The 23031-nt window shown below is 37.2% G+C and overlaps 1 protein-coding gene across 1 annotated transcript in view; it reads left to right on the forward strand.

Annotated features, from left to right (window-relative positions):
- Positions 1-23031, forward strand: part of WHSC1L1 (Wolf-Hirschhorn syndrome candidate 1-like 1) — a 135354-nt gene that overhangs the window by 18021 nt on the left and 94302 nt on the right. The window contains exon 2 of the mRNA XM_012651087.1: positions 18394-19112. Within this exon, the coding sequence (XP_012506541.1) occupies positions 18438-19112 (675 nt within the window). The 5' untranslated portion in view covers positions 18394-18437. The remainder of the gene's footprint in view (positions 1-18393; positions 19113-23031) is intronic.

A 23031-nucleotide genomic window follows, 5' to 3' on the forward strand; every position in this document is an offset into this window, starting at 1 on the left:
CCTGGTAATCATCTCTTCACTTTTCTTCCTACAACCTTTCTACATGACTAATTCCTGGTTTTGATTCCATTAGTCCTTTTCATACAATCTAGCCCCCTCACCCCCATCACTGTATCATATTACCCTGTTTTATAGTAGTGTATCGTTATCTGAATTTCTTTTGTTTATTTAAGCTCCATGAGAACAGCGTCTTATTTTTTTTGAATTCTCAGGACCTAGAACAGGGTCTGGTACATAGCTGGTGTTCAGTAATGGACCAAATCCCAAACAAAACAAAAATAGGACTCTGCGTGGAAACAGATATATAACCTGGCACTTGGAGTCTGGGAAGAGTCAAGGTGAGACTCAGCTTTTGATTATCTTGGCAGTGTTGGTTTGGGTAATTCAAGCTGATTAGTTTAGAATTATTTTATACAGAAATGTTTCTCTGAGAACTCTTAATTTAAAAACAAACTTTTGTCCAGTCATACAATATGGACTAAATCAATTCCTATCCACATCATAGAGTTGGAAAATGTAAATAAACATGAGAAGATATTTCCATGGTCAGTTTTTGCCTAGTCAGTCTCATTTCTTAGTGAAGACGGGTTGTAGGATTTGCTCAAAGTCATTTGTATGCTGTTGGCAGAATGGAGAGAACTGCCAACTCCTAATCTTCCAGTGTGGTGTTTTGACTTAGGATCCACGAATGAATGTCACTGTGTAGCAGACATAGCACGCTGACATAAGTAATATTTGGCTGATATTGTTTGTGTTATCTGTGAGTAGAGACCAAATATTCTCTTATAGTAAATTGGGTGATTTAATTTCTCATTTTTAAATGCCAACATGATAAATGTGGAAAGGGTTTTGTTTTTACTCAGCTGTTCCAATACATATTCTTAAATAGCTAAACAATATTTAAGATGTGAATGAAAGCCTCTTCATTTAGGAAACTTATACATTATTTACCTTTATAAAATAAGTTTCCATTTAGCAGTTATTCCTTAGAGAAAATGTTGGTTTAACATAGTCTTTGGGATGGCTCTAAGAGACTTTTTTAAAAAACTGTTTAAATTAACAGACTTTTAAAAAATGATTCTTACTATAGTGCTATCTTTAATACTACAAGCTTTCTTTTTCCCTACATATTTTTGTGAAAATCAAACACAAAATCCAGTGTGGCCCAGAGATTTTAGTTGTCAGAAATTGAAAATATTAAATACAATATTTTAATAATAAAAGTACCCATAGCATATAATTGTATCCTGCATAGTAATGGCTTGACTGCCATTTTGTTATTTGTGTCAGGTGTACACCCGGAATGAAAATAAACTCCAGAGCATAGACAGCAGTAGCAGCTGTGCCAATGAAACGGGGAGAAATCATTGCGATTTCTTCAGCATATCTGAAAGGTGACAGCAACACCCTATCACAATTAAAACCTAATGGCTTTTCCTTACTGTCTGAGGACAAATGTAGGTCATGGCATATTTGTAGCCATAGATAGGACTATTTATGTTGTGATGGAGTAGCACTTCTTTTTAAAGTGATATTTCTATTTTAGGTACCCCAAATCTTAGGTTAATGAATCTAAGAAGATTCTCCCCCACTCCCTGTTATGCTTTTTGGGAATGTTCATGAAACTAAAGAAGAAAAAGTGAGTGGAAATGCTTTAAGAAAAGCCCCTGTTCCTGCTGTCACAAATTGTGACAACTTGGTATCTTAAAGCAACACAAGTTTATCATTGTACATTTCTGGATGTCAGAAGTCTGACATGAGTCACACGGAGCTAAAATCAAGGCATCAGCAGAGCTGTGTTCCGTCTGGAGGCTCTGGAGAAGAATCTGCTACCTTGCTTTTTCCAGCTTCTAGAGATCACCTGCATTCCTTGATTTATGGTCCCCTTCGTTGTCAAAGTCAGCAGCATAGTGTCTTCAAATCACGCTGACCCTTCCCTCCCTTTTTTACTTAAAAGGATCCTTGTGATTACGTTGGGCCCACCCAAATGGTACAGGCTACTCTGTCCTTTGCAAGATTGTGTTTTCTGCCATCCCTGTATTCATTTAACAGCTTTCTTCATTCACTCGTGGTACTAGCAGATAGGGATACAGCAGTGAGCAAGACATAAAAGTGCCCAGCACCTGTGTTAGAATTGAAGTAGTTTTGTTTATTTTTTCTTTCCATGACTGAAAGGGAACTGCTACACTTTGCTTTGGAAATTGAAGATAAATATGAACTTCAGTTGTCTAAACACATTTGGCAATTCTCTGAGCACTAAAGTTACTCAGAGACCTTCAAATATAGCATGGCATTCTAATATAGATTGATTGTGTGTTTAGCTCAGGTTTTGTATTAGTCCATAAGTGATACAGAAAGGAAGTCATCTTATTAGAGTTCCATATTCTCTTTATCATGTGTTATGTTCACAGTGATGCTGTTGTGACAATTTTTCTTACCCTATTAATAATGACTGTAGTTTTTATACACTTACACAAAAGTCAAAGCTTTGTGTCATAACATACCCACTCTTTGGGAAAATATGACTCATAATATATTGTCAGTAGTTTATATATGCTTATAGAATTATTAGATTCATGGTAGAGAATAACATTAAGTATGGTTATGTAAATGTTTAAAGTTTCTTAGAAAAAATTTCTTGTCAGTTTAAGATTCTTTTGGATGATGTGTTTATACTCAGTATTTCTAACACTTAGTCAATAAAACATTTTCTGTAATTTTATTTTTCTGATGAAAAGATTACTTGCTGAAATAAAAAAAAGATCACATACTTAACATTTTTAAAAAATATCAAAATAATTGGGGCAAATTTTGTTTAGTTGTGTTTTCCTCTTAGTGACCTGATTACCTGCTGTCAGTGTGATTTTATATTGGACATATAAATAATCATACTGCAGATACTTTATAAGTTTTATACATGAGTTCTTGGGAAAAAGCAAATATGTATGCTCGGGTCTAAATGCGTGCTGTTAACAAACAGCCTGTGACATTTCGATAATACTAGTTATTAATGGTATTAGCTTGTATTATTTAAATTGTTAATCCAGTCCTGTGGCCGCTTAGCGTAATGCTCCCTTCTGTTTAGGATTGCTTTGTTTATTGGTAATGTGCCAGGCACTGTAGTTGGCTCTGGGCATTCAGAGATGAACTAGTTCTATGTCCTCAATATAAACTTCCAGTTTCTCCATTTTTGTTGGCATCTGAGTTGTTTTTTTCCCCAGAATTATGTAGTGTGCTTTCATTAAATGCCTGTAATTTGGTTTGGTGACATTAAAAAAAAAAGCCCTTCTAAAAACCTAGACCATTTGGAACCTGTGATATTAAGAAGCCAAGAAAGTTCTTAACTAAAAGTCTTTTAAGTACAAGGAGCTCGTCTTCCTTCCACCACAGATTAGGACTTGTTTCCTAAGCCTGGTAATGTCTCAGGTCCCCTGTATCCTTTCTCTGTCCCCACTCCGCCCGGCTTCTCAACCCTGTATGTTTCCCTTTGTCATCCAGGGCACTCGTCCCTTTCTGTCAGCAGGGACTCTGTCTTGTTGATCTTTTATCTCTCATACCCAGGGCTTGACATAATACAGGCAGTCATATTCAGTGAATAAATGAATCCAACCAAGAGCAATTTCTGAGCCTTGTCTCCAGCACTTTCCCTTTATTGCCTTTCTTTCTCCAGTAATAACATAAGGCGTATGATTGCTGGGACCTTGTCTGAGTTTCATCCTTATAAGTTTAGTGCTTAGCTCAGTGTCTGGTCAATAGGTGCTCAATAAATATTTGTTTTATTAGAGAAGCCTGTATAGGTTGGGGTGAGGACAACCTGGCTGTAACTTTTGGTGTTCTTCCCGTTGTAGCAGCAGCAGAATGGGAAAGAAGTAGGAGCTGGCGTGAACCTCGGCCCAACCTTGTCTCAGCCTGCAGAGGGCACTTAACAAACAGCAGCTGGTATCCAGAACTGATGTAATAAAGTATTTTACTATTATTTCTTACATAAATGGTTTGAGATTACACACACACACACACCCTTCCTTTATGTCAGGATGGCCCCACACAACATATTGAGTGCTGGCAGAGTTTGGGTAGGGTGCTGTGCCAGCGGAAGGGGACACTCGACCTGGCTTCAGAGGGTGTGTGATGTGTGAGGGGTGGTCTGGAAAAGCTTCTTGGAGTATTTTAACACCTCCGGTTAAATAGAATCTTAAAGGATGAGTGGAAAATTAGAGGAGAAATGCTAGAATGGTGGAAGGCAAGATGGGAAAGCCGAAGTAGCAGGAGACACGGTTGCACGGGTAGGCAGGGCCCAACTTGTGAAGGCCTTCAACTTTTTGTATTTTATTCTGAGGCATGGAGAGAGATGGCATGTTATCATATTTGAATGGCCTTTTGTTTTGTTTTTAAGTACTGTCAATGTTGTAGAGGGTAGATTGGAGGTAGACAACACTGGAAGCAGGAAGATCAATTAGGAAGCTGTTCTAATCCAGATGAGAGGTGATAAGGCAGAGCCAGTGAACATAACAAGGATGGGCAGATGCGGAAGAAAGTTGGAGGGTAGAAGTCAGCTTTGATTTATGCATTGCAGTCACCTTCTCCCAGGCTGGGGGGCTTGTCTTTTCACTTTTTAGCATTGTCTTTTGTCGTATAGCTTTTAAAATCGATGCTGTTGATTTCGTCAGTCGTTTCCTGTGTGTTTTATACTCATTATGTATTATTTAAGAAATCCTTTCCCACCCTGAGTTCATAAAGATCTCCTGTTTTTGTTTTTTCTTAAAGTTCCCAAGTTTTATTTTTTATATTAGGTCTTTAATCCACCTGGGGTTGGTATACTCTATGGTGAGGACCTAAACTTTTTTCTCTCTAGTTAAGCAGTTGTCTCAGTACCATTCTTGGAATCTTCTGTCTTTTCCTCACTGCTCTGCAGGCTGCTTCTGTCATGGGCCACATTCCCACAGAAGCTTGGGTCTGTGTCTAGAATCTTATTCTTACTCTGTTTCATTGTCTAGCCCTTTCTAGTACCTTACCTTTTAACTATTGTAGCTTCATAATAAATGTAAAGCTTTTATTTTAAACACATTTAATGTGTGTACAAATCAGTAATTCTCTGAATGGGTATTGTAGACTTCATTGTCGAGAAACATATATAAATGCTTTCTTGATTGTTTTTTCCCTAGGGCATTCTATTTTTTGTTGAGATATACTTCAATGTTCCATAAAATTCACCCTTTTAAAGTATATAACTTGGTAAATTTTAGTGTATTCACCAGGTTGTGCACCATCACCACTCTCTAACTCCAGAACTTTCTCATCACCCCCAAAAGAGACCCCGTACTCTTTAGCAGTCACCCTCCATTCATTCTGTGCTCCCAACTCCTGGCAACCACTAATCATCTTTCTGGCTCTCTGGATTTGCCTATTCTGGACATTTCATATAAATGGAATCATTCAGTATGTGGCCTTTTAATTCTTATTTAAATTAAGTAAAATTGACAGATTAGCAGGCATTCTATAGAAATATTACTGTGTATTTAAGAAAGTAAGACAAGCTGGGCATGGTGGTGAATGCTTGTAGTTCCAGCTATGAAGGCAGCTGAGGCAGGAGGATCACTTGAGCCCAGAAGTTCAAGGCAATAATGCAACACGATTGCACCTGGGAATAGCCACTGCACTCCAGCCTGGGCCCTATAGTGAGACCCCATCTCTAAAAAAAATTTTTTTTTAGTTAAAAAAAAAAGGACAAAATATCATATCTTGGTAGGGCAAAAGAGAAATATTTATTTCTCTTTTATTTCTCAATATTTATTTCTATTTTGTTGTTCAAGGATCAAATTCACATTTTATTCTCCCTCAGTTATTGAAAAGAGTAGCCATTCTTACTCTTTTACTTAGTGACTAAATGTCATATAGCAAAGCCTGTTCTAGAAGGGTAACTTCTGTTGATACATCTTGGGTTTATTATGTGTAGACGGAGCAAGACTACATTGTTTCAGATGCATGTTGTCAGTAGTTGTATAAAAATGACATGATTTGCTTCATATCTTGGTGGAAAGTGAGTAAAATTATGTGAAAATATAAAGGGAATATATTCTTTCCTGAATTGTTTGTTTTTTAAGCAACCAGATTTTCCAGTTTAGCCCAGAAATTAGTCAGCAGCTTAGAGTTCTTTTTAAAAGGCTACCACGGAAAGTACCTTTAAGTCAAGATACCCAGATAAGGTTTACTAATATAGAACATTTATTTTACATACTAAAATGCTGTAAGCCCTTTGTGTCATTTGGAGAATTGATGTATAACTGCTAAAAAGTAGTGCAGCAGAATGTTTTCTCCTAAATCGTAGCCTTAAACTTTCAAAGAATCAGCCTCAACCAGAATAGTAGTAAACTTCTTTAAATGATTCAGAGTTTGACCAGTTTTTTCAAACCTCATAATTTTGACATCCTCAAATTTTCTTTAAAAAAGCCATAGGGGAACTAAAAATTTGTTAAATATCTGTAGAATTAATGCCATTATATTATATAATGGCCTTGGGAAGCCCGAATACATGCATTATGGAATTTAACAAATTGTTTGACAGAAAATACCCAAAGTAATCATAAGTAATTTGTGTCTGTACTATTGTAGTTAAAAGTTCTTTTGATACCTGTAACTAAAACTGTGTAACACTTAGGTGCCATTAAAAACTCTTTATTTTGTTTATGGATAAAATAGTTAAATCCTGTAATCTGATGTGGTGTTTGTTGCCTCGAAGGATAAAACAATCTAAAAACAAATGAGACAACCACTTCCATTTGTAATTTTGTTTGTATTGCCTTGGCAAAAATTTTCAAGCAGGTTCCATTTTGTTTGAAAGGTTGACAATGAGTTGTATAGTCACTGTACCAAATTTGGTTATTGCTTGTCTATAAGGAGGGCTAGATTAGATAATATCGATTCTAGCTGATTTTAGTGAATAAAAGATAAACTTTGTTGTTCATTTCCTTTTTAATGCAATAGGGGCATGGTCAAGCTCTTAGAACCAGCTGGTTGGCTTTTTTTTTTTCCCCTCTATAAACTCCCAACCCCAGCCCTGCTTTTTATATGGGGGCAGAAGGATAAAGTTAAAATGTGATTAGAAAGGGCTCATGGCTTGCAAAGCAAAAATAATGATTTCTTAGTGTAATTTGTGTTCTGTCCAGAGGGTGGAAATTGACTTCTGCTTCTCTTCATATTTAATAGCAATTTGTTTTTGCTCATTTTTAAAGGTGTGTGTTTGGGCTTTCTAAAAATATTTATCTCCTACTTCCAAAAAAGGATGAATAGTTTACAGTTATAAAATAGAGGTAATGAAACAAAATAACATACCTCCATTATTTTTAAACAATAAACATTTGATATTATATTACTAAAAAATAACCTTTAAGTGATGAAAGCCAAAATGGACATTACAGAATTTATAGCTTATAGTCAAAGGATCACTCAGATCATATGATTAGATTAAAATATGAGTAGAATACAGAACCAAAAAGAATAGAGTCTTTAAAAACTCTGGCATTAAGGGAATTTTAGCATTCTTCCTATAGGTTAAGCATGTTCTCTCAAGTTTTTGCGTTATAGAGGCTCTGGTTTCACTCTAGCAAACCCGTGTACTGGAAACAATGGGCCATATCTTAAAAAAAATTAACTATCCCCTCCCCCATTTTCTTCTTGGTGTAGATTTGGGGAAAAAGTCGTCAAAGGAGAATTTCCCTTGGTGTTGTCACCCAGAGATATTCATACTTTATCATGAATTGTGAGTCATATTCTGAGGAAGTTGAGGGGGAGTACATATGTATATATTATTAATAAATTGATTTCAAATACAGGATCACATTAAGTGATCAGTTACAAATCAGTATATGAATATATTTATTAGCTTTCTCTTTATACCTCAAAGAATCTATACTTAAGCTTGCCTGTATGTACTACATTTCAGTTTTTTGGCTTTAAAATAAAATGATCCTTTAATTTTTCAACATTATGTGTCTTTAAAATGTTTTTTTAAATAGTGTTCTTGCTACAGAAATTGCCAAATGTAAAAACGCCAGGTTTTCAAGGACGAGCATAGCTGGTTCACTACTGTAGACTATCTGCACACACTCCATTCCTGTTACTATGGAAACACATGCAGACTGGATTTATCATAAACCTTGAGAAATGTTCCTTGTAACAGTTCACATAAAGAAACATCTGGATCCCTTGTTTATCCTGGGGTAAAAGGAAGACCACCCTCTTCCTCTGTGTTGTGGAAATCACATTAAAGTCCACTATTTTTCTCTAGCTGTAAAAATTCTAATGCGGATGTATCAAGTACACTTTTGTTTTGTAGTATGATTGATTATATTTACTAGAATAGCTTTGGAAAATAAAGAATGGTGTTCATACTGATTCAATTAACTGTGACTATGACAATTGTGTTTTCAGAGTTGCCACATTCTGAATTTCAGACCAATAGTGTTAATAATAAGATTTTAAATAGATATGTTTGTATAAGATGATTTATATGTATACATATATATATACATATATATATACGTATATATACATATATATTTTGGTCTTTGGTTGGGTTAACACTCTCTGAAAGTTCATTTGACTTCATGCCAGTTTCTTGGGACTTCAAATGTTGCAGGAAAGTTTAGCCTAGAACTAAAGAGAATCTCAGTGGTGTCTAAGTAAGCAGTTGGCAGTCAATTTTTACCAGTGATATTACCTGAGGAGATTGTAACTGCTTTTTTATTCTCATTATCTCCATGCAAAGACCCTCAACAACTCCTTAAAGCATTTCGTTTATATGTAATAACTCCCTTAAGTTTACATAGTTCAGTTTCAAAGATTCATTGAAGTCCTTCCTGTGAGTCTTTGAGTTGGGTTCTAAGTCGGTAATTTTATATAGGAATAAAATTATTTCCTGCTCTTAAGAAAACTCACATAAACAGATTGTTTCATGATTAATTCTAAGAGGCATGCATAGAGTGTCTTAGGAATACAGAGGAAAGTTACTCAGACTAATTTAGAGCTTAAGTGACTACTTCTTGGAAATGACTTCCTGAGCTCAAAAAAAAGATGGTTAAGAGTCAAGCAAAAAAAAAAGTAAAAGAGCATATTACGCATATGAGATAATGCTGTAAAGACACAGAGGAATGAAATCATGGTGTGCCTGGTCATTTCCAATAATTTAACATTACTAGAGGATAAAAGTAACTTGAGGTTGAACAGATAGGTAGAGACCTTGCTTGGACAGCTTTATGTGCTCCGTCAGTCAAGGTGTTTGGACTTTTTCTGGGCAATGGGAAACCATTGAAGGATTTTAATCAGGAGATCAATGTAGTTAGATTTACAAATTAACCTAGGAATGTATTTATGGGGTAGCTGGGTCAAAAAACAAAAATAGGCAGCTTATATGACACCTTAGAACCACTTCTGATTCCAGAAGTCTTAAATAATATCACTGTAAGGAATTTTGAAGTATAATAAAATACGGAGTTTTCTCGTTGAGAACAGACTGGCATTTTTAACATAGAAAAAAATGAATATATACAGCACAACATGTAATTCTTTTTTTTATTTTCATTTTTTGGAGACAGAGTCTCGCTCTGTTGCCCAGGCTAGAGTGCCGTGGCGTCAGCCTAGCTCACAGCAACCTCAAACTCCTGGGCTCAAGTGATCCTCCTGCCTCAGCCTCTCAAGTAGCTGGGACTACAGGCATGCGCCACCATGCCCAGCTAATTTTTCCTATATATTTTTAGTTGTCCAGATAATTTGTTTCTATTTTTAGTAAAGACGGGGGTCTCGCTCTTGCTCAGGCTGGTCTCGAACTCTTGACCTTGAGCAATCCTCCCACCTTAGCCTCCCAGAGTGCTAGGATTACAGGCTGAGCCAACAACATGTAATTCTGTAAAGTAAAATCCAGCAATGTGTACGTTCTACCAAAGAGATTGGTTTATTTTATGAATTTATTACAGTGACTTAAACTATATATTTAACATATTATGAATACTTAATTGATATTTATAGCCTCAAGCTGTTCCTCTGAAACACATGACATGATTCCTTTTTTTTTTTTACTCTATCTGATTTGGATTAAGGTTTCTATAAACTTTTCTATTATCACTCCTTCCATGAATGAATAAATTGGTAAATAAACAAGAGCCTTAATGCTTCAGTTGCTAATTTTCAACTTTTTTTTTTTGCTTTAAAACTGACCGTGGGCAGCTTCAACAAAATTAAGGGAAAAGCATTCATTGATTGTTTTATCTTTTTTTTTTTTTTCTTTTTTTGAAACAAGTTTTCACTCTGTTGCCTGGACTAGAGCCCAGTAGTGTCATCACAGCTCACTGCAGCCTCAAACTCCTGGGCTCAAGTGATCCTCCTGCCTCAGCCTCCCAAACAGCTGGGACTATAGGTGCATGTCAGGTTTGATTCTGGGCCTGTACTCTCAACCAAAGTGCTCAGTAGAGAGCCTCCTAAATCAGTAAAGTCTTAACAATTTTATCAGTTGGTGTGTCTGTTGTTTGAAGGCTGGTTGCCAGACTCCAATACATATAAAAATCACTATGTAAAAGAATTTAGTTGTAGTGTTGAAATATCTTTTTAAAACCAATTATCAAAACTGCTTTCTTGATTGCATGATTGTATTATTTGGAGGCATAATGTGAAAAAGCATGGCCCAATTCATGCTTCGGCTTTCTGGAAAATATGACCATGTAGACGCTTTGGCTTGGTTCCTCAGAATATGATACCAAAATTTAACGTAGGTTCTTACCACTTTAGGAAACTATAGCTTTTTATTTTCAGTACTACTTCCAAACCCTAGCCAAGTTATTTGTTTTTATTTTTTCCCAATTTTTCACTTTAAAAATTTCAAACCCTTAGAAAAGTTTAAAGAATATTATAGTCAACACCTAGATTAGCCAATTGTTGACATGTTGCCTCATTTGCTTTACTCTAGCCATATGTGCTTTTTAAATCTAGAACCATTGGAAAGTTGTAGATACCATGACAGTATGGCTCTCCTGAGAATAAGGACATTCTCTTATATAAACAGAATACCATTATCATACTCTTAAAAATTAATAGCTCCATTGTTTAATAGCCAGTTCATGTTTAGAATTCTCCAGTTGTCTCCAAAATACCTTTTTATCAATGTGTATTTAAATTTAAGACTCAGAGTTCATGCATTGCATTGGGTTGTTAAATCTTGTCCCTTTTAATCTAGGGTAGTCTTTCTGCCTTTTGTTTGTTTGTTTATGACATTAGCTTTTATGAAGAGCCCAAGCCAGTTGTCTGAGAGAATGTCCCACGTTTTGGATTTGTCTGATCATGTCCTCATTTTAGATGCAGTTTAAGCGTTAGGAAGGTTACTTCAAAGCTGATGATGTGTCACTGTGTCACATGATGAGGCACATACTGCTACTGCTAATGCTATGTTTAGACACTTGTTTAAAATGGTGACCACCAGGCCGGGCGTGGTGGCTCACGCCTGTAATCCTAGCACTCTGGGAGGCTGAGGCGGGCGGATTGTTTGCGCTCAGGAGTTCGAAACCAGCCTGAGCAAGAGCGAGACCCCGTCTCTACTAAAAATAGAAAGAAATTAATTGGACAACTAAAAATATATAGAAAAAATTAGCCAGGCATGGTGGCACATGCCTGTAGTCCCAGCTACTCTGGAGGCTGAGGCAGAAGGATCGCTTGAGCCCAGGAGTTTGAGGTTGCTGTGAGCTAGGCTGATGCCACGGCACTCTAGCCCGGGTAACACAGTGAGACTCTGTCTCAAAAAAAAAAAAAAAAAAATGGTGACCACCAGATATCCGCATTGTACATATTTCTGTTTGTAATTAGTAAGTAATCTGTGGGGTAACAGATATTTAAACAGTCATTTCACTTGTCTCATTTTTGCTCAGAAACCCTTAGTGGGTCCCCATTTCTTAGAATGTAAGCATATAAATATGTTCCTGATATAAGCCCTTTGTTAGATGTGTTTTGCAAATGTATTCTCCCTACCTGTAACTTGCCTTTTTGCTTTCTTAACGTTTTTTCTATTTTTTTGAGACAAGGTCTCGCTCCGTTGCCCGGGCTGTAGTGCAGTGGTGTCATCATAGCTCACTACAGCCTCAAATCCCTGGCCTCGAGCAATCCTCCTGCCTCAGCCTCCCAGAGTGCTAGGATCACAGGTGTGAGCCACTGCACCCAGCCTTCTTAACTATTTTGAAGTCCATTTTATCAATCTTTTTCTCTCCTTTTTTGTGGCTTTTGTGTCCTGTTTAAGAAATCTTTGCCTAACACAATGTTATATCTTCTCCTATATCTTATTCTAGAAGTTTTATAGTTTTGACTTTGGCATTTAAGTTTTTGAACTAATTTTAGTTATTTTTTTGTATAATATAAAGACTGAAGTTCACTTTTTTCATACAGATATCCAGTCAGTCATTGTAGCCCCATTTGTTGGAATTATTGTCCTTTCCCAGTGAATTACTTTGGCACCTTTGTGCAAGAGCAGTTGTCCACATAGCTATGGGTATCGATGTCATTTTAATTTTTTTTTTTTTTTTTACAAGGAACATAACACATTTTTATAAAACAAGGGCTTAGGGGGTAAGGTGAGTAAAGTTATGTTGAAAACTAATATACCCAGAAATTTGGCAGATAAATGGAGGGGGGATACTAGTTATAAGCCATTTGAGGGCAGGGAGTCTTTCTTTCATTTATTAATTGAGCAATATTGAGTGTCCAGCATTGAGTGAGACACACATGGCTCCTGGCCTCAGAGCGGGCGGTCGAGGGAGGGAGAGAGACAGTAAGAAGGCAGTCGTCACATTCTTGTTTAACACGTGCTGTGGTAAGTGCTATAAAGGAGGAAAAGTAGGCTTAGTAAGGAGAGTAAGCAGGGAACCCCAGAAGGCCTCTCCAAGGGGTTATGGGTTTTCCAGAAAGCTGGAGCAGCACATGTGAACTTGGCACATTTGAGAAACTGAGAAGAAGCCAGGGTGGCTCAAGTGCAGTGAGTGCAGGGCGGAGACAATTTGGGAAGAGTAAGCTGAGGACTGACTGCAGGGGCTTGCTGGGCATGATAAGTAGTTTGGATTTTGTTTGAGTGTAGTGGGAAGACATTGAAGGTTTTGGTTTTGGTTTATTTTAGTAAATCATGTAACCATCATCTAGAGCAATGAATTGAATATAACCAGTACCCCAGAAACTTCCCTCATGACTCCCTCCAGTATATACATTCAGCTCCCGCCCCCCAACAAGCAACTAGTATTCTGACAGCTGTCAACATAGATTTAGTTTTACCTTTATCGTAGTTTTGAACCTGCATAAATAAAATTGCGCTGTATGCTGTATAGTAGAATCATTGTGTCTGGTGGCTTTCACTCACAACGACATTTGTGGGGTCATCTGTGTTGTTGAGCACAGCAGTAGTTTATTTTCCTTGCTGTATTGTTGAAGGGTCTTCAGGGGGATAGTTGCATGATTGGAGTTGTTTTAAAAAGGTCGCTGGATATTACACGGAGAAGTGGATTCTAGAGAGGCTGGAGGAGAAGCACGGAGACTGGGAAGCTAACTGGGACAGACACGGTGAGGTTTCTTCATAGCTCGGACTGGTGTGAGGAGCAAAAGAGATGGAGAGAAATAGAAGAGCGTGAGAGAGAAAACTCAGGCAGTTTGCCGATGGAGTGGGTAGGCGTGGGAATGAGGCGGAGAGATGTATCTTGATTCTCAGGTTTTTGGCTTGAACAACTGATACATGGAGGTTTTATTTATTTATTTATTTTTGGATGGGAAAGGTTGAGGGAAGGACACATTTAAGTAGAATAAAAACTAAGAGTTCATTATTATTTTAAGATACGAGAGGAGCTGTCAAATAGACATTTGGATTGTGTGTATGGAGCATATTGGAAAAAAGTGAAACGGTGGGAAGTCTGGATAGTTTGCAGATCGTAAGGCAGCTGCCGCGTCAAGAGCACTGTATTGGATTTAGGAGATCCGAGTTTCACCATTTTATTCAACTCCTATTGGCTGTGTGACTAAGGGCAAACTGCTTGATCTTTCTGAGGTCCATTCTTTCTCATCTTTCCTTTCAGTTTGTTCATCAAATTCCATACTCATGTATTTATTAGTGGTCATTTAACAATTGTGTCTCTCACGAGATTGTTAGTTATATAAGAAAAATGGAAATAATTTGTTTCATAGAACTGACCAAATGTAATATATAAGTGAGACCACAGTTTACAGATATTTGGCCCAGTGGATGTTCAGGAAAGTTAATTCATGCACTTACAGTTTGGGTTGGTAGGAAAAAGTCAGGTTATAGAAAACCGTGAAAGGCATGGAGGGGATTTGGTATAATACGGAGCTTTAGAGTTTCTTAGTGTGGGAATAGATTTATTGAAGTTTGGTTTTAGGAAGCATAATCTAACTGCTGTGCAGGAAGAAGTTAGAGGCAAGAAGTATCTAGAAAATCCGTCGTCATAGGTCGGGATACGGTGCTGAGGGCCTGATCTGGGTCTTGACATGGGCTCAGAGATCAAGAACAAATGAGAGAGGATTCAAAGAAGTACAAGATTTGCTCAATGACTTGTTTCATGGCTTAACAAAGAGGGAAGAATCACATGAGCCTGAGGTTTCTAGTCTGGGAAGCTAGAAGCTAGTGGAAGCAGTGACAGATCTGGGGTACTCGAAAGGGAAACTGCGTTAGGGAAAGGAGAGTGCATTCACTTTTCAATGAATGACTTTTATAGTAAGTTTATAGTAAGGTTGTCCTTAGGTAGTTGGTTATTCACTGGTGGGGGATATTGTAGAAAGAACACAGGATTAGAAATCAGAAGGTTGGTTCTTTTTTAGGCTTAATCAGTAATTAGCTTTGTGGTCTTGGGAAAGTCAGCATCTCAACTGTTCAGTGTAGTTATCTGAAAAATGAAGCTAACACACACTTGCCCTGTCAGCCTTTCAGAGTTGTTTTGAGGGTCAAATAAGAATGCATATGTAAACACTCTGTGATTGCAAACTCCTAAATAATTGTAAGACAGTAATGTTATTTCTTTTCTTAGTTCAAACTAAAACGAAACATTTGGAGCTAGGGCTAGAGAAGAGAGGAAAAGGGAGACAATAACAAATTTCTGAAAAGCTTGTATTTGGAACTAAATCAAAGCATCAGAAATCTGAGTCTCTGAATACTTATGCCTGAAAAACCTATAGACTATCATTTGGGAGACTAATCTGGAAGCTGATCCTGTGTGTGACAGTTACAAGAACCAAAAACAAGGTTGCATCTCATTAAACATCAGTATCTAACTTGCCTTCAAGTTGGAAGTATGAATGAGAACTCGTGAATTCTGCCTGTATAGTTGCTTCATGTGTGTTAACAGAATTTTAAGACATTTGCTTCTCATGTCTTTTGCTGTGAGCTATACGTTTTTGCCAAGGGTCCAGTTAGGGTAATGTTTCCATTCTTAAGCTATATATGAAGAGATGATTTCTAACATGTTATCAGCATTATCAGTAAGTATGGTGTGCTGGTCAGGAGCACAGATTCTGGAACCAGACTGCTTGGGTTGAATCCTGGCTCTGTCCATTAATTACTAGCAATGTGCACTTGAGCAAGTCATTTAACTTCTCTATGCCTCTATTTCCCCATCTGTAATGGGAGATAAGATCTGCCTGAAGTTTGTTGGGAGGATTAAATATAGTACTGTATGTAAAACACTTAGAATGGTGCCTGGCACATACAAAGTACTGTATGTGTTAATGGTGGTCTTGGAATAGTTGTTATTTCGATGGTGACCAAGGAATAAAGTTCATGAACAAAAGAAACAAATTCTTCTCTCGGAACTGATAGCTGAGGGAAACAGAAGTGATCTAGTGGTACATGGGCTTTAGAGCCAGACATGTTTAGATCCAAATTCTAGTTCTGCTCCTTTGCTTTGTAGTTTAAATAGGCCACCTAACCCCTATGAAGCTCGGTTTCTTTTACCTACAAACCAGAAGTCACAATACCTATCTTGTACGGTTGTTATGACAATTAAATGAGATAACGTATAAAGTGCTTGACCCAGAGAAGACACTAAGAAAACGAGAGTGCTCTCTATCCCTCCTCCCCAGGGTAGAGCAGTATGGGCAGTTTGATTTTTTTGTGTGCTGTATTATTCATTTGTTTGCAGTTTTAGAACTTCTAAAATTATTTCCATTTGCTAACAGAATAAACAGCTGCTATATAATTGGATACACCTTGAAAAGTGTATTGTTAGCTTTTGTTTCCCTCTTCCCTTTGCTGTGTGGGTTACTTGCTTTATTATTATGGTAAATCCTACTGGAAACAAGGTGGTAGATACTATTAATCAGTGTATTATTAGTAATTCTATTATCAACAATAGAATTATTAGTAATAGAGTTGACCTGGGGTGTAGCCTCAGAATCCTTCAGTATTCCAGGTAGCTACAATCAGTTCATCAGAGTTGACACGATAGCGAAAACCTATTTGTCCTCCCTGATTTAGAGCTTTATAGAGGAAATGTTTATGAGGTTATCAAAATAATATATGGACTGTCCGTTAATCCTCTGTCTTGAGATGTGCACTTGTCAAACCTTATGACAAGGCAGGATGGTCTTGTAGCATTTCCTAACAGCTGCATATGTATATTACAACATTATTACAGAATGTAGGCATCTTTAGATACCTTCTAGAGAATGTGCAATAATTGTAAAAGTACAGTGCATTGATTATAATGCAAAGATTATAATGCAGTGATCCAACCAAGAGTGCGCATCAGAGTCAGCTGGGATGTGGTCTTAAAATACTTGTGCTCTGGGCCTCACCCAGATTTATTGAATCAGAATCATTAGGAGATAGACCCTGACACATGCATTTTGTAAAAGTACCCCAGATGCTTCTGCTATATATAACACTTGTTAAAAACAGCTAGATACTGGCAAGAGTATAGAGAATCAGACATCCTCACACACACGATTGGTATGAGTGTACGTTGATATAGTACAGCCTGTAGAACAATTTTTCAGTATCAAAATTTCAAATCTGTCCTATAGAAATACATGTATGCACAAAAATATAGTTTAAGAATGCTTTTTGTGGCCAGGCGCGGTGGCTCACGCCTGTAATCCTAGCACTCTGGGAGGCCGAGGCGGGTGGATCACTCAAGGTCAGGAGTTCGAGACCAGCCTAAGCAAAAGCGAGACCCCATCTCTACTAAAAAATAGAAAGAAACGATCTGGACAACTAAAAATATATATATACAAAAAAATGAGCCGGGCATGGTGGCGCATGCCTGTAGTCCCAGCTACTCTGGAGGCTGAGGCAGGATCGCTTGAGCCCAGGAGTTTGAGGTTGCTGTGAGCTAGGCTGACACCATCGCACTCTAGCCCGGGCAACAGAGCAAGACTCTGTCTCAAAAAAAAAAAAAAAAAAAAAAAAGAATCCTTTTTGTAAATGTGTTTATAATATCAAACAGTTGTAAGTAACTAATTGATTATCAGTACACAAACAGTTAAATACATCACATTTGTTTACTATGCAACCAGTTAAAGAATGAATATGTATGAAAATTATCTATACATGCTGATGTAGAAATATGTCTAGGATATATTGTTAAGTTAAAAAAGCAAGCACAGAATAAGCCCTATTTTTAAAATTTTATGCCGGTAAATAGACAAAGACGTGGAAGAATACTCAGCCAAGTGTTTGCAGCGGTTGTCTGTGGCACAGAAAAGTGGGAATGATGGAGCCTGGGTGAGAGGGGCCTCTTTGCTTTTAAGTACTTAAATGCTTTAAATATTTCATATTTAAAATATCTGCAATAAGATTTTGTTTTTATAATAAAAAGAACCATTGGACTAAGCATGAATGATTTTAAAGGAAGCTCCTATAGCCAGGCATGACGGCTCATGCCTGTAATCCCATCACCTTGGGAGGCTGAGGTGGGAAGATCACTTGAGGCCAGGAGTTCTAGACCAGCCTGAGCAACATAGTAAGACCCTGTCTCTACAAAAAAATAAAAATTAAAAAGAAAAGGAAGCTCTTATGGAAACTAATTTGTATGTGTCAGGACACTGCTTATTTTGTTTTAACCTGAGACTTACCTATAACTTGGGAAACAGAAAGGAATGTCAAAACTTTTTGCCTGTTTGCACAGAGGATAAAATTTTGTTGCCATGGTTGTTGTGAAAGTAATCAAGAGTTTCAAACAGATAAGCATTTAAGATAAAAAGTATTTGCCCTGTATGAGAATTATATTGGCTGTTTTAGAAAAATTTAATATCTGTGCATATCGGGACATGAAAATTGGGTTCAAAACATTTTAGTTTAATCCTTTATCAGTTGATTAGCGTCTAGGCTATGAGGATATTAACACATTTTAATCCCCTCTTTTATAATTTTAGGCCCGATGAGAGAAAGGGAAAGTTAAGGATGCTGGAGCAGAACAATGGATTTCTCTTTCTCTTTCATGCAAGGGATCATGGGAAACACAATTCAGCAACCACCTCAACTCATTGACTCCGCCAACATCCGCCAGGAGGATGCCTTTGATAACAACAGTGACATTGCTGAAGATGGTGGCCAGATACCATATGAAGCTACCTTGCAGCAAGGCTTTCAGTACCCACCTACAACAGAAGATCTTCCTCCACTCACAAACGGCTATCCACCGCCAATCAGCATATATGAAACTCAAACCAAATACCAGTCATATAATCAGTATCCCAATGGGTCAGCCAATGGCTTTGGTGCAGTTAGAAACTTTAGCCCCACTGACTATTACCATTCAGAAATTCCAAACACAAGACCACATGAAATTCTGGAAAAACCTTCCCCTCCACAGCCACCACCTCCTCCTTCGGTACCACAAACTGTGATTCCAAAGAAGACTGGCTCACCTGAAATTAAACTAAAAATAACCAAAACTATCCAGAATGGCAGGGAATTGTTTGAGTCTTCCCTTTGTGGGGACCTTTTAAATGAAGTACAGGCAAGTGAGCACACAAAGTCAAAGCATGAAAGCAGAAAAGAAAAGAGGAAAAAAAGCAACAAGCATGACTCATCGAGATCTGAAGAGCGCAAGTCACACAAAATCCCCAAATTAGAACCAGAGGAACAAAATGTAAGTTGAAACATCTTTTTGAAAAATCTTGTAATCTTTCACATTTACTGGAAGTCCAGAAGATCCTTCTGAGTTTTTATCTCTTCAAATATGAATGTTTCTGGTAACTTTTTTCTTCTAATCACTAGCAAGGTGCTTGGATATTATAATAGGTGCTGAGTAAATATTTGTTGAATAAATTAATGGACATCATTAGAGCGAAAAAATATTTTTAAAGCATGTGACACTAAGAATCTTCTTCTGTTTCTTTGTCCTAATAGCCTCAATTATTTTTATTTGCTTATAATAAACTCCTGGTTTTTGAAGATGAAGAGGAAAGGCAAAGAAGATGGTTAATTATATTGGTTTTTCATTATTTTAGACCAACTTTTGTCAGTAGAGCTTAGATTTAACATTCATTGGTAATACATTTGCTACAAACTAACCTGAAGTAATAGGAGAACTTGTTTTATTAAAATCAGAGTTAGTATTCATACGTATTGATTAAAACTTCAAATAGAGTTTTTATAAAAGTCATCCTTCATCAGTAACTTAAGATGCATGGTGCTGAATTTTTTAATGTCTGAGGTTTGTGTGTGAATTTGCTTAGCAATAATAGTAAGTAGGTAACAAGTCAATTGTAGCTTGAATGAAGAGTTCATAATATGAACTGCAGATGTTTTCTGGACATTGATTTGGGAAGAAACTAACACATATTTATTTTTGGAACAGTTATCTGCTTTTATATATGGTATGCTTGAATAAGTTAATTTGTTACCTTCCGTTTCAAGAAATATTTACTTCTTACCAACTCACATTTTCCTTGGTAGCTTCGTTACTTCATACAACTTCATACAACTCATCTTTACAACTCGTCATACAACTGATATTTTTCTGGAGTAAAGATCACAATGGTTCTAGAATCTCACAAGTCCCAATGTGACATTTCAACATGTTTTCTCATTTTTCTGTAGTTTACTCATTTAACAAATATTGATTGAATACTGTAATGTGCTATACACTTTTCTAAGAATTGAAGCAAGGAATGAAGAGGAAAGACGCCTGCTCTCAGGGTGCTTATATTCTAGTGCAGGGAGCCAGAAGATACATATGGACTGTACACATGTGTATATAAGTTCAGATAGTGTTAAATACTGTGAAGAAAATCAGAGTAGGCAACAAGATAAAGACTAATTTGGGACACTTAGCTATTCTGTTGTCTTAGTTCTGCATCTGTAAAATGCAGATGATTTCTGAATGATTTCTGAAAGGCCTTTTAGTTTCCTGTGTCATTTATTAAATGCCCAGCACAGAACCTGGCTCACATAGTGTCTTATACTGTTAATTGAATAAATGAAAAAATGGAGGGAGAGAAATTAACTTTCTGTACTGCAGATACATTCACTGTAGTATTTCTTACCTAGACCCTCAGTAAAAGGATATGTGATCTTTTTACTGTGGCCCTTGGGAATCCCAAAAACGCATAAAACCTGAATTTGGTTTTAGCGTATTAGTTCCTGAGAGCTGTCTTGCTGGCCTGACTTGCTTTTGCTATAGAGAATCTACACATAGGAGAATATCTAATTGAAAAAGTTAGTTAAAAATATATTTCGAGGCCAGGCGGGGTGGCTTATGCCTGTAATCCCAGCAACATAGCTAGACCTTGTCTCTACAAGAAATAAAAAAAAATTAGAGTTGGTGACAAACACTTGTAATCTTAGCTAAGGCTGAGGCATGAGGATCACTTGAGCCCAGGAGTTCGAGGTTACAGTGAGCTATGATCATACCACTGCACTCCAGCCTGGGTGACAGAGTGAGACCCTCTGTCTCTTATTTAAAAAAAAAAAAAAAAATGTATATATATATATATATCCTCCGATTAGAAGCAGGATAAAACAGTCTGTTTTTCATGTCTGCTTTCCGCTCAGTTAGAGCGCAATGAGATTCTAAAACCAATTCTGTCTTCATTGAATGTCTGCTGTGCCTGGCTCTTCATATCATGTAAACCTTCAGCTAACTGTTATATCCAAGGATTAAAATGTTTATATATAATTTAAGAGTTTTAGTTCATTTTCTTTTTTATTAAATCATGCTGAGCAAAATTTAATAGTTGATTATTTAGGATCTTAACAATAGCTTGGGGTAAAGGAAAATATCAGTTTTGACCAAAGGTAGAGCTGTAGAAAGTGGCACTGATTGCACTGACTATTAGGAAGACCATTGACTGAGAGTTGAGTTTTGGAAGCACATCAGGTGTTTTTCTTGTCCTCTCTCCCTGCCCCCTCTTCCCCCTCTCCCTGCCTCCTTCCCTTCTCCCTTCCTTCAGAGAAACAAAGTGAAGAGCCAAGTTCTTGTTAATTGAATTTTGATTAATTGAAATTTTATCACATGTGGGGACAGTTGTAAGCTTGAGAAATAGGTGCCATAAAAGTTGTGCTCTGTTCTGACAAGAGGACTTCAAGGCTAGAGGTCCCAAGGCTCTTGCTTGTCGTTAGTATCATGCTTTTTTGCTAACCTGAGCAGTTGACTAAAGATGTACACCTGTTTTGTAACCTTGCATGTTTTTAAATTAGATTTGCTTAACTAGAACAACATCGCCACTGCTTCCTTCAGGACAGTTGTTTTACGTGTTTTAATATTTGATACCTTTGTGCCTCCTGATTGTCCCTAGGGGGTCCCAGCCCTTGCTGTTTCATAGAGGACTGAGACCTCAAAGGGAAGCAGAAGAGACTGCTGCCTCCACTGGACAGCTCCCCTCCCCCAGATGCCTCCGGGAAGCATAATGAAGGCTGTATCCCTGGCAAAAAAGTCTGAAATAATTGTCTCCAAGCTGGTTTGCTTTTATATCAATTTTTCCTTTTCTTTTTGTTCCTTAAAAGCCCACTCATAGGTTATTTTTTGAACAAACAGAATCCCATCTTAAATAATACACCGTAAGATTTCACCTACTATTTTTTTCTTAGTACTTGATTTGTAAATATTTCCTTCCAGTTCTGAGCTGTTCGGCCTTCTAAAGAGTTGTTATTTGGAACAACCTAAGTATATCTTCTCAACAATGAAAATGTGTCCAAACATCTAGGCAGCAGGAGACCTGAGATCACTACTGAAATTGTATATTTTTAAAATCTGCTTTAGCTGTTTTTCCTCCCACCAAATTAGAAACATGTGGAAATGTTTCTGCATTTCTTCCTCTTTGGCAGGTGTAATGCTTCAGGCATGTGAGTGTGGGCCCTGTTCAAACATTCGTTGGTCTTCCATCAGCGCTTCAGTGGGCTTGTCCACCAAGGCAGAGTCTCATTAACTCTTAGCTTGCCGTTTCCCCTGCAAAAAGCCGAGTGGCCAAATCAGTCCCATTGACACCCAGTTAGGAGGTTTGGTTCTCTAGCCACAGAGTATTGGGCATTAAAATTCTTAGAAACTGTTCACATGCGAAATATTCTTTCCATGTACATTTTTTATTTTTTAAGGTTACAAACTTAAGCAGTTACTCAGAAAGTAAAAAAAAAAAAAAAAACACAAAAAAAAACCAGTTTATTGCCTTTAAAATTTTCTTTCCAACTTTAATGTTGACATTAGTTTTTGGGGTTTTTTTTTAGGGATATGATTTCAGTTAATGTTTTTGAAATTTATTTAGGTAATATTATTAAGGGTTTAAAATTCTGCCAGATTTGATGCTTATTATTGATCTTAATGAATCTCTTGGTTGTTTTTTTTTTTTTTTTTTTTTTGGAGACTGAGTCTTGCCCTGTTGCTCAGGCTGGAGTGCAGTGGCATCATCATAGCTCACAGCAACCTCAAACTCCTGGGCTCAGGTGATCCTCCTGCCTCGGCCCCTGGAGTAGCTGGGACTACAGGCACGTGCCACCACGCCTGCCTAATTTTTTCTATTTTTAGTAGAAACGGTCTTGCTCTTGCTCAGGCTGGTCTAGAACTCCTGAGT

This window comes from Propithecus coquereli, unplaced genomic scaffold (assembly GCF_000956105.1).
Source record: "Propithecus coquereli isolate 6110/MARCELLA unplaced genomic scaffold, Pcoq_1.0 Scaffold349, whole genome shotgun sequence".
NCBI classification, from domain to species: domain Eukaryota; kingdom Metazoa; phylum Chordata; class Mammalia; order Primates; family Indriidae; genus Propithecus; species Propithecus coquereli.